Here is an 11,216-nt window from a genome sequence, read left to right on the forward strand (position 1 = left end):
GTGGGCGTTGTAAGTCGATTTTGTCAAATCCGGGGAAGGAGCATTGAGAAGGTATTAAGTGGATATTGAGATATCTCAAGGGTACTTCCAAACTGTGTTTGTGCTTTGGTGGAAGTAAGCCTTTACTTGAAGGCTACACTGATGCAGACATGACAGGTGATGTTGACTCGATGAAGTCCACCTCCGGTTATCTGGTTACTTTTGCAGGGGGAGCAGTTTCTTGACAATCAAAGTTGCAAAAGTGTGTTGCCCTCTCCACTACAGAAGCTGAGTATATTGCAGCCACCGAGTGTTGCAAAGAGTTGCTATGGATGAAGAGGTTCTTCGACGAACTAAGGCTAAAGCAAAAACAGTTTGTATTTCTATGTGACAGTCAGAGCGCCATCCATTTAAGCAAGACTCCGAGTTTTAATTCTAGATCCAAGCACATACACGTGCGTTATCATTGGATTAGAGAAGTACTCGAAGACAAGCATTTGTGTATCGGGAAGATCCATACCGACAAGAACGAGTCGGATATGATGACCAAAGTCTTACCGAAAGGTAAGTTTGATGTTTGTTGTGCTATTGTCGGAATGGCAGCACACTCCTCCTGTTGATTTAGAAATTGTATAGAGGAATCCCCCCTCACTGTTCGAGAGGGGGAGATTGTTGGCTTTATCCCTCACATGAGGAGAGAGAAAAGGAGTTCATTCTGAGTGGAAATGTTTTAGTGCGACTCGTGCTCAGATTGGCCTTGACCAAGGCGCGACCCGCGCCTATGCCGTGGAAGACTTCCAGTGCCTTCAGTGTGACCCACGCTCGACTTGGTCTTGCCCGAGGCACGACCCGCGCCCAAGTTTATTTTTAGAAGAAAATTGGGACCACGAGTTTGCAATAAGAGTTTGAGTTTTTGGCAAAATCTAACACCCCGAAAACACACAAGGTGCAGCACAAAAGTCAGAGAAAACCCAATTTTGAAAGCTATCAAGATTGAGAGATAACCTTTACAGAGAGACAACCCTGTAAAGAGATAAGAGTGATCTAGTAAGGTGAGAGACTGAAAGGAGAGATTGTAATTTTTCTTCCCACTTTATAAAGGACTAGCTTTTGTGGGAGTAGGTACCATTGGCCGAACCACGGTAAATCTTTGTGTTGTGGTTTGCTTTTACTGTTTTACATTATTATATGTTGTTAATAGTTGTTTAGCGAGTTAGGCATGTTAGTATATGTTGTAGTTGATATTTAGAATTTGTCTGAAGTTAAATTGAGTTCAAATACAGATTATCTGTGTAGTGGGGGAATCGATTGGTATTGGTATAAACACTAATAAAACACTTTTCTAACTTATCCCACCAAACTGTCCTTAAAATTTCCCATCCTCAAATCCACAACATTTTCTTCCTTATCTACGGGTTCTTCTTTAAATAGATCTGCATGCTGAGACTTCATCAAGTACTGGAAATGCATGGTCCTTGGAACTCTCGGCCCTAAAACAATATTCCCCGGAAAGGTAAACGCAATTCAACAAAAACCAACTATCACTACATCATATTCATTAGAAAAAAGACAAAAGATCTTGGCTTATTTTATTTTTGTCATTTGCTCAAGACGCACCACACGCGTGCCTCGTGGAAGAGCGTCGGAGTGGCCTATCAAAAAAGGAAAAAAAAAAACAAAAAAAATATTTTTTCTTATTTCTCAAAAAAAGTAAAAAAAAAATAGGCCTCCACTCTCTTTCTCTCTGGCGATTCTACTCAATTTGATAATGGAGATTTGATGATCCTCAAATTCGACAATGGAGATTTACTGATCCTTTTGCAAAGCGTGATTATTCAACAGTGAATCGACAATGGAGAAGAAAGGTAATTTTTCTTCTCAAAATCTAGTTCACTCATTGTTTATGATTGTTGCGGTTGTTAAATCGAATTAGATTTTGATTTGAGTTATTTGGTTGTTGATGCTTTACTTCTGTTTAATTTATTATGTAACTATGTAGTAACTTGTTGCTATTTGGGCTTTGATCTGACACTACTCGACGAAGTAGGCTCACCTGGCCAAATTTGCTTGACCTGATTCACATGATAATTTTGATTCTTTATGAAACATAGAAGTTATGGTTTACTTTCACATTATAGAAGTTATAGTTTACTTTCACCCTCATTCTTTATGAAACATAGAAGTTATAGTTTATTTTGATTTTATATCTTATTGCTTGCTCTGAGAGAATTGTAACTAGTTTGGAACTCACATTTACCAAAATTGTAAGGTCTGCTAAATTCAAATTCAAATTCTTTTCTAAATTTGGTGCTTAACCCACTCACCAAACAATTTCTCTCACTCTCACTCTATAACTCTCTTCAACAACCAAGTGACCAACTCCAAAGAAGCAACACTCCATTCTCGAGAGAGCTATTTATGTAAAAGGGTGCGTTTTTGTTGTTGTTTTGTTGTTTAAAACTTCAATCTTTTTTTTAGATCGATTTGTACTTCATATGGGTTTTAGGCTTTGATTTGAAATTTTGAGTTCTTGGTTTTCGACAAGAAATGTGTTTTCGAACTGTGAAATCTTGCGAACATAAAGTTCATCTCCTTAATTCAATTAAGGTACCCCTCTAAGATCATAAAGAGTTACTAATGCATTCATGTAAATCATATAAATCATTAATAATAATGTAAAACCATACGTTCTTAAAATAGATCAAACAATTTGAAGGTCTTAAATATCCTTAACAAATCAGTAGACAGGGGTTGAAACATCATTGCCTAAATCGAAGCAAACTACTATGAGCTCCTACTTAAAACCTAAACACGACAAGTAAATTAAATATTGTCTAAAACCATAAACAAAGGACTAAATCTTTGTAACTTGAAGTCCTAAACAATGCACTTTCGAATACTTGACTTTTAATAAGCCAATCACCATACTCTGATATGCTTTTTTTGTCAAGTGAACTCCATCCCAATTTATATATTGATCCGGATCAGAACATGCAAAAACTCCTTCCATCCCGCACATACTCATCAAACTAAAGTTGTAGTCACCTCCGGTTCAGAACATACTTTTAGAATAGACTTTGTTTCAAATCCTAAAATTCAGAAAAAAAGAAACGAAGTTAATATTAGAATTAATTCATTAGTACTTGACATTGCTTCGGACATATTCAGATTGTATAAACTTACCAAGTTGTGGAGCATTGGTAAGAACCCATTTCAATGACTTGATAGTAATCAAGATACACTATTGCCACATTAGGGTACTCTAACCTTAACTGTTTGCAAGGCATTTTGTAGATACTTGATTGTGATACCCGGCAAAAGTGTTAAGACCCTTCAAACAACCTTTGTCATCGTAAGAAGTTGAATCGTTGTTTTAAAGAGCGTAAGGTACATAGGTGAGCATCCAATTGGAAAATTCCCGGGAACAACTAATCGAGTAGCTCCAAGGTCAATCGGTTTCTGCATCCAAAGACCCAATATCAAAGCAATTTCAGTTAGTCTTTTGCATGCTAGCTTAAATTAATTATAATGTAGTAAATCAGCAATACATATATCTCCAAACAATATTATTGATATATATAACTAAATCTTACCTTGGCAACGTCTCTCGATGTTGTTAACCACAAGAGGCACTAAAGCAGTGGCATCCTCGATGCTTTTACCTTGTAAAAAGGCATAGTTGTAATCATTACCTCCAGTTTCGCCCACCATGAAGAGAGACCCTTTGAGTATGTTATATGTCTTGCAATCTACAAATAACCAATAAAAGAAATAAATTAGTTATGAGACTGTACAAGTATTCAAAGTTCATATAAAATTCAATAGTATGATAAATCTCATTACTTTTGGCAGTCTCACAGAGGTTCTGGTAATGGGCCAAGAACCAATCCAGTTGAACAAGAAGAGAGCTATTGGTGACTGGTGAAAGAATTCCGTTCTGAAGCAAGACTGAAGTGTTAAGTGCTGTTGATCCTGCTACCGCAAAATTCACTCCATGATTGAATGAAACAGCAGGTTCACCAGGTTCCAGGTACGGATTCGGAGTAGGTAAACCAAGTTCCAGGTACGGCTTCGGAGTAGGTAAACCAAGTGCTTGTGCTGCAAAATCATCAAATTAACACACACGATAATGACTAAACTGTATCTACAATATAAGGTACCCAATGATATATCAACAAACGATTAATAAGTGTCTTAGGGAAATCCATCTTGTGGTAGTTCAGTTATGGGTGCCAGTATTCTTGGGAGGTTCGTGTACGAATAGAGACGTTGATGTTTGTGAGAGCTCCTTTAATCCAATCCATCCAAATACTATTAAACCCAAATTTATTTAAAACAGCACACATATACAAATTCTCCCATTAGCTTTATCTTATGACTCCCCTCAATCTGGGTATCGGTTTTTGTCCTAACTTTCACGTCCGGTTTTGAATTCTTTTGCTAGGCTCGTAATTAAAAAACAGACCCACTTTCTTATGATTATGATTATGAAAAGGTTACGACAACAGTCAACATACTCACCAGTCACCACGCATGGCAGTTCACAAACCCAAGAGTATACCATGCATGCAACATGTTAAAAAGGAAATTTTAAATAAACATACACTTACCAATAAAATCAATCATAAGACGACCATTGGAGCATCGACCAGTGGGTTCACCAATAAGTTTCTGACCATAAGGGTTGTGGGCGCAAGGAGAGCGTGGACCAGCAGGCTCAAGGATCTGATTTCCAGTATCTGAAATTGAGTCGCCAAACTGAAAAATCCCATCGTACTTGCATCTTTGTGGTTCTGGTTGTGGTCTAAGGGGGCGTGGCTGTGGTCTTGATCTGTGGGTACGTGGATATCTAGCTAAATCTATCTGGTCTTCGGCATCACATTGAAGAAGGGCAATAAAAAAACTTGACAGAACCAAAAAGAGAACTAAACTTGTCTTCGCCATAATTGAACTAAGATTTAATATTGGTACGGTAGAGGGTGAAGCTTGTATTTATATAGACATAAGGGGTGTACGTCCTAGTTTTAACAGGATTATACACTCATTAAAATTCGTTGTCCTGATGATGCTCGAATTCTCCCTAGATGACAATTAGGATTTAAAACTTCTACTTGGAGTGGTCGAGTGGAATATTCCAAGTAGATAATTTGGACTTTTGGGTCCAACGTGATAGACCAATTTTCAATTTTGTGACTGTTTTTCATCTCCACGACTCTAAATGTAAATATGTAATGCCAGTTTTACAAAAGTACTCCGTAATAGTAAAGTTAGAAGTAAAATACGGCGATAAAAATTAAGAGTCCTAATCCATTATAATTTTATTGATGAGTACAGAATAATAGAGAAGTAACCAACATTTATGAACCAGTCTACAAATTAATGACCACCACAGATCCAATTGTAACTATTCTTGAGGAGATGGTAAAATGGCACTGATATATCACGATTACAAAGCATTTTAACCCATTTAGCAACTCCTGATTCTCGAGTATCAAACCAAGAAACACGGCTTCCTTGTGTTGATAAGTAAATGGGGCAGAATAAAAGACGGCAATCCTGTAGCACAGCTTGGAAGAACTTACTGCATTCCCTTCTTCGTCATTGTCCAAAAAGCAGCATTATATCGATGCTGCAATACATAGAAGAGAATTGCACAAGGTCCTTTAGCTATTAAACATTCATGGTTAGACAGTTTGAAGAAATGTTTGGGAAAAATGAATTCTGTGAAGAGACTAGAAGATTTCCACCTGGAGCCTAAATTTTGTTTAGGTAAACTATCAGTCATATCGAAGCACAAAAAGTAAGTAAAATGTAAAATGAGCCAATAAGGCTGCTAGATGCGGTTTGTGCAGGTAAAATAAATCTGATTGAACCATTATGAATACAAAAGCATGCTTCCTACACAACCCTTTCTAAACAAGCACACATATATAAACAGCCTTACTTGCATCATAGCCTGAGGATTTGCAGTGTAAGTTGTCTCAACTATCTTCTCATGCTGTCACAGGAAATTAGTAGAACACAGTCAGCATTTCAGCAAGGTTATATACTTATATATAGTTTCTGACTAGCTAAAAAACAAGAATTTACATTATGGTACCTCCAAATGAAATCCATAGTCGAAAGCCACTCTCATCACATCTTCCAAACTAAGTTCAATGGACATCTCCTGAGCCAAGAAACCAGAAAAAAACTTAGCCACTAAAACCAAACCATCGTTCAATGAGTTTGTGCATGTCTGGTAAGAGGTCTTTCAATGAGTGTGTGCATATATATGTTACCGAAGAAGAGAGAGAGAGTTACATCTTCCGTTCCATATGCATCCATAAAGTGATAAAGTAAGGGTCCCAAGTTTATCCACACCTATATTACATACAAGACAGAGAGAATATCAAGTCAAATAGACGTCTTCAGAATTATACGCACAAGGTAATTTCTTAACCAAGGGAACAGCATGCATATAGCAAGACAGGACTTGTTAATCTTCCAACAGAATAATACTTACACCACCATCCTTGAGAATTCTTGATATGATTTCAATGTATTCTACAATGTTGTGTGCTGTGTCCAGGAAGAAACAGGTAACCACGGCATCCCAAGCTCCTGCGATATATCCCAGAAAGTGTATAAAAAAAATTCCAGTTTGATAATATAAGCACGCGTGAGATGTGTAAATTATCTTACAATTGAGGACATGTTAGTCAGACATTACTTTCCAATTCAGCAATCTCGACTCTAGTAATTGATGAGAAACAATTGCTCCGAAAGACCGAACTTATAGGGAGAGGCACCAACTATGTATTTAAAAGATCATTGGTCAAACTGATAGCAGGTACACTCCTTAAAGCAGACATGGGGGTGGACACTTGTTCAATGGAACTCCCCCTTCGCTTGGACCACAGCTGAATAAACTTCCCGCTGAATAAACTTCTGATTAGTAAAAACTACTTGGCAGACTTGAACTTGAAACCTCCTAGGTTCAAACCGCTTTGATACCATGTTGGGAACCAGTCGTTCTAAAAGCTCGAACTGTAGAGACTGGAGATAGATCATTGGTCAAACTGATGGTAGGTACTAAGTACACACCTCACCACATTCATGATACCTTAAGTGGGATCAAGTTATGCCCATGGCACACACCACTGGAAAACAGTAACCAAGTTCAGATACGTCATCTATCCACCCAGAGGCAGTGTTGCAGGGTACAGACTGTTCGATTCACGGAATTCAAAAAAAGTCATTCTAGGACTCATCATTAGTCTTAAACAATCCAGACAAAAACTGATGTTTGTGTTCTTTCAAAGTTCATATAGTGAAGTAAAGAAGCATCAGCTGAGAGGGGTCCGTGAGTTAGTCCCATTGACCTAGTTTCATAGGATTTAGGAGCGCCTCACCAATACATCACTAATTTAAACATTTAGTTTAGACAAAATGTAAGTTAATGACATGTATTAAGAGATAACTGCAGAGGTGAAATCAGGATAGGTTGGCCACATTGGATTTTCATAGTGCTCAAAAATTCCTAACAGTTTGAATAGGCAATATATTACAAAATTACATATCAAACAAAAAAATAACAGCTTCCATAGGCAATACCATAATATATTACAAAATTAAGAAAAAGACGGCATCATGTGGCATACCTTCCTGGTTTGAATCACTGTATACTTCAACAAAGTCCCCACCACACATAGAAAACCCTTCAGTAATGCCGGCACTGTTCACAAAAGTAAGTCAAAAGTTACTATCCTGGGCTCTTATGTTTACGTGTATGTTAAAATTCTTTATTAACAACAGAATAAAAAAAAAATGTGAAGATGTATTAGACTAGGTTACAAGGACATACACCAAAGGAGTGCAAGTTAACCAGCTAAAGAATAAATGACTTGTAAAATAAGTTTTTAAAAATGCCTTCTATCATACGAAGAAAAATTAATAAGTTTCATTTTTATTTAAAAAAAGGAAACTAAAATCTTATGTTATAATTTACATATTCCATTTCAATATGAGATGATCTGCAAGCATCTCTTAGTAAAGCCACTAGGAGCTGGTTGTCTCTTAGTAAAGCCACTAGTGTGTTTGCCTCAAGTTAAACAACCAGTCCTTTTCATATACATTGTTGTGCCTCTCTCAAGCAAATAGGGCTTTTTGAGAAAAGTGGCCCTCAACAGGTTTCCAAACTTAAATTTCAAAGGTGGATTGATTCGTCAAGGCATTTTGAACAAGAAGTATGCTATCTCAGAGAAGACTAACTTGGATTGATCAGATGTTTTCTAATAATTTTTTGGTTTCCAATATCAATTTGGATTTAATTTCTTATTGTCCTCTTCTTAAACAATTGTATTTGGATATTGATATACAGCAGAGATTGAATGAAACCTCAGGAAAGCTTGTATGAATACCTGGCAGGGTGAATATCTGGAAATGAAACGGCCCGAAGTTGGTCATTGTCTGAAAGAGAGTTGCAATTGCTGTGGATCCAAGGGTGAACTGTCCACTCCCCAACAGTTTCAGTGCTACAGGGGGGAGAGAGAGAGACAGAGAAAATAACAGTTTTAAAGAAAGTGGAATCCATGTAAATATAGAAGATGCATACAAAGGAGATATTTTTTGTTTTAAAAAAATCACAAACTTCTTACTGGTTTAGAATAAACATAGAGCAGATCATCATATAGTATGAGAACTCATTTCCCTGGCTTATGAAACCTGTTTAGAAATATAAAAGAGACAGCCATTTATAAGGAAATTGCAAAAGATGATTTCCATTTACTACTGATTCAGTGTTAGATACAAACCAAGGCATGAAATCTCCAAACACAAATTGGCAACTCCAGTATACAAAGAAGTGAGTCATTTTCTCTTCGACCCAAGTTACTCCCTTTATATCCACATTGCATTTTGAAGTTCACTTACCCCCAAATGTTCATTTTTCAGGATCCCACTGTTATCGAAGAAAGTCCTACGAGGTTTGTGGTTACGTATATGTATTTAGAAGATTGTCTGATGGGATATAATGTGTAATGTACTTAATTTATCAAATCGGATTGTCAACAGAGAGTATTCAGAGGAATCTAGGGTCAACCATGTGATAGAAACAGCTGACGATTCTAGGGTCAACCCTGTGATGGAAAGAGCTGAGGACTTGAAGTCGAAACTTGAAAATGGTTGTCCTAGTTTCGTTAAACCAATGACCCAGTCATACTTGAAAGGGGGAACCTGGCTGGTAAGCACAATTTCTTGTCTGATTTCTGAAGTTGAATGACAGTACAGCTGTAAGTGAAATGATGATATTTAATTTAATTTATTTTTTAGTTTTAGTGCAATGATGATATGGTTTAGCAATTAGCACTTCAGCTCTCATTTGATTAACCTTTGCATGTTTAGCTTACTAACTTGATGCTTCCATTCTTGTTATCATTTTTTCTTTATAAACCTATAAAACTAGAGAAATGTGGATGATCTTGCTGATGATAAGTTATCCTATAGTATATATTATTTTAACTTTTTCCTGGTAAAATAGAATTTCATTAATAAAAGAAGCAAAGTAGGTTGAGAAAGCCTATGAGCACAGGAACACGAAAATGCACAAAACAGCCCTACATGTGCCACACAAGTAGCCTATTACCCCAAGTCCTAGTATAACATTGGATCCACCCTAGTATAACATTGGATCTCACCCTAGTCTCATGCTACTATTATTATACATTCTTCTTTTCGTAATATTTCATTTTCTTATATAGGTACCAAATGAATGGTTTACGTTGGTTGGTGTCACTTTACAACAATCATTTGAATGGGATACTTGCTGATGAAATGGGTCTTGGCAAAACTGTTCAGGTATGAGCATTGAGAAATGAGAAAATTGGTAACTTGTGATTCAGAAAGATATGGTAGATTCAGATAAATGACCGATAATTCTGCCTTTTACAGGTTATTTCTCTAATCTATTACCTAATGGAAGCAAAAATGATAGAGGTCCCTTTTGGTGGTAGTTCCGTCATCAGTTCTACCAGGTTGGGTGTGAACTTAACTTTTGGGCCCCGGTATAATCACGATTGCATATTCTGGCCCCCCTGAAGAACGTCGTAGACTATTCAAGTAATGACATGTTTCATACCTACAAAATAAAATACATGTCATTTTATTAGTAAGGAACTTGTAGTCTCATTTAGTTTTGTCATGTGGAGGTGACTCGTACGCAATTTGATCCCGCAGGAAACCGGGAAAGAATCGTGCAACAAATTTAATGTCGACAACGTTTTAGTATTTGATGAACAAACATGATCGACCAAAACTTAGCAAAATTAATTGGCACTATATTATAATTGACGAGGGCCATCGAATAAAAATGCTTCGTGCAAAATTTGAATCGACCTTAAGCACTACCAAAGTGCTCACAGATTGCTCAATGGAACACCTCTACAGGTGCCTATCCTCTTTTAGGTTGCTTTATGTTCATTTATTGCTTTTATTCTTTTATGTTTGTCTTGGGGAAATAGTAGATTTTTCAAGCTTGGGTTAACTGGAGCCTCGTGTCTTTCCCCTTTGTCGATTTCGTTTCATTTATGGTGTAAGACAGGGACACTTCAAGTATCAAGTTCCATACTCGAAGTTTGTTTCCCCTTTCTATAACACTTTTCCACCGTTCTCTGTGGCTTGCTTGAGAGTGTTGGACACTTTTCCAACATTTTATATCAATAAACCATTTGAGAGTGGTGTTGATACTTCTCCTAATCAAGTAAGTTTTGTTCTTCCTTTAAACTTTTAAGTTTTAAATAAAAGCAGTTTTTCAAGTGTGATTTTTCGAAGTTTCTTTTCTCGGCAGGCTTCTTGATTAGAGTGTTCTACTTGTGTAATTGTTGAATTACACAGTTCCTACTTGTGTAATTGTTGAGGTGTGTTGTTATTCTTGTTACTAGTTATAACTTGTGACTACGCCACTCATGCCATGTTTGAACTTATATCCAGAGAACATGTTTGTCTCTCTTTTTTATATCTTTGAACTCATATTTGGAGCACATGTTTCTCTTTTTGGAGCATATGTTTGTCTCTTTTTGAACGTAGGGTAGGGGAGGTAACGTTAAATTTTCAAGGGAATGGTATTTTAGGGAGGATTCAATTGATATAAGAAACTGTCCTGATTAAGAAACTTTATACATAATGAATTAAAGGATTGCATGTTTGCTTAAGACGTGTAGCATGTTTCTTAACAAAATTCTTCTTAAATAGGTTTCCTT

At 36.7% G+C, this 11,216-nt stretch overlaps 2 protein-coding genes and 1 long non-coding RNA gene across 4 annotated transcripts; 1 reads left to right on the top strand and 2 right to left on the bottom strand.

Moving 5' to 3' along the window:
* Positions 1 to 3,003: 3,003 nt before the first annotated feature.
* On the bottom strand, positions 3,004 to 5,126 carry LOC147483766 (acetylajmalan esterase-like). The gene is made up of 4 exons (XM_086579639.1): positions 4,590 to 5,126; positions 3,823 to 4,077; positions 3,573 to 3,728; positions 3,004 to 3,068 (listed from the first exon to the last, which is right to left on the bottom strand). The coding sequence occupies exons 1-4, from the start codon at positions 4,921 to 4,923 to the stop codon at positions 3,004 to 3,006; spliced, it is 810 nt and encodes a 269-aa protein (XP_086435765.1). The 5' UTR covers positions 4,924 to 5,126.
* A 140-nt stretch (positions 5,127 to 5,266) lies between these two features.
* Positions 5,267 to 8,911, bottom strand: LOC147483767 (uncharacterized). The gene is made up of 9 exons (XM_086581020.1): positions 8,775 to 8,911; positions 8,619 to 8,685; positions 8,382 to 8,495; positions 7,623 to 7,696; positions 6,485 to 6,582; positions 6,283 to 6,342; positions 6,080 to 6,148; positions 5,924 to 5,977; positions 5,267 to 5,608 (listed from the first exon to the last, which is right to left on the bottom strand). The coding sequence occupies exons 2-9, from the start codon at positions 8,648 to 8,650 to the stop codon at positions 5,558 to 5,560; spliced, it is 552 nt and encodes a 183-aa protein (XP_086437146.1). The 5' UTR covers positions 8,651 to 8,685; positions 8,775 to 8,911; the 3' UTR covers positions 5,267 to 5,557.
* On the top strand, positions 8,707 to 10,000 carry LOC147483768 (uncharacterized). 2 transcript variants are annotated; one of them, XR_015206486.1, is made up of 5 exons: positions 8,707 to 8,824; positions 8,914 to 8,945; positions 9,034 to 9,202; positions 9,720 to 9,816; positions 9,910 to 10,000. It is a non-coding gene; the product is annotated as an uncharacterized LOC147483768 (long non-coding RNA). The 2 variants fall into 2 exon arrangements; XR_015206485.1 differs by lacking the exon at positions 8,707 to 8,824 and having other exon boundaries at positions 8,825 to 8,945.
* The last annotated feature ends 1,216 nt before the right edge of the window (positions 10,001 to 11,216 follow it).

The sequence above is a fragment of the Coptis chinensis genome, chromosome 8, assembly GCF_015680905.1.
Source record: "Coptis chinensis isolate HL-2020 chromosome 8, ASM1568090v1, whole genome shotgun sequence".
In the NCBI taxonomy this organism is placed as follows: Eukaryota; Viridiplantae; Streptophyta; class Magnoliopsida; order Ranunculales; family Ranunculaceae; genus Coptis; species Coptis chinensis.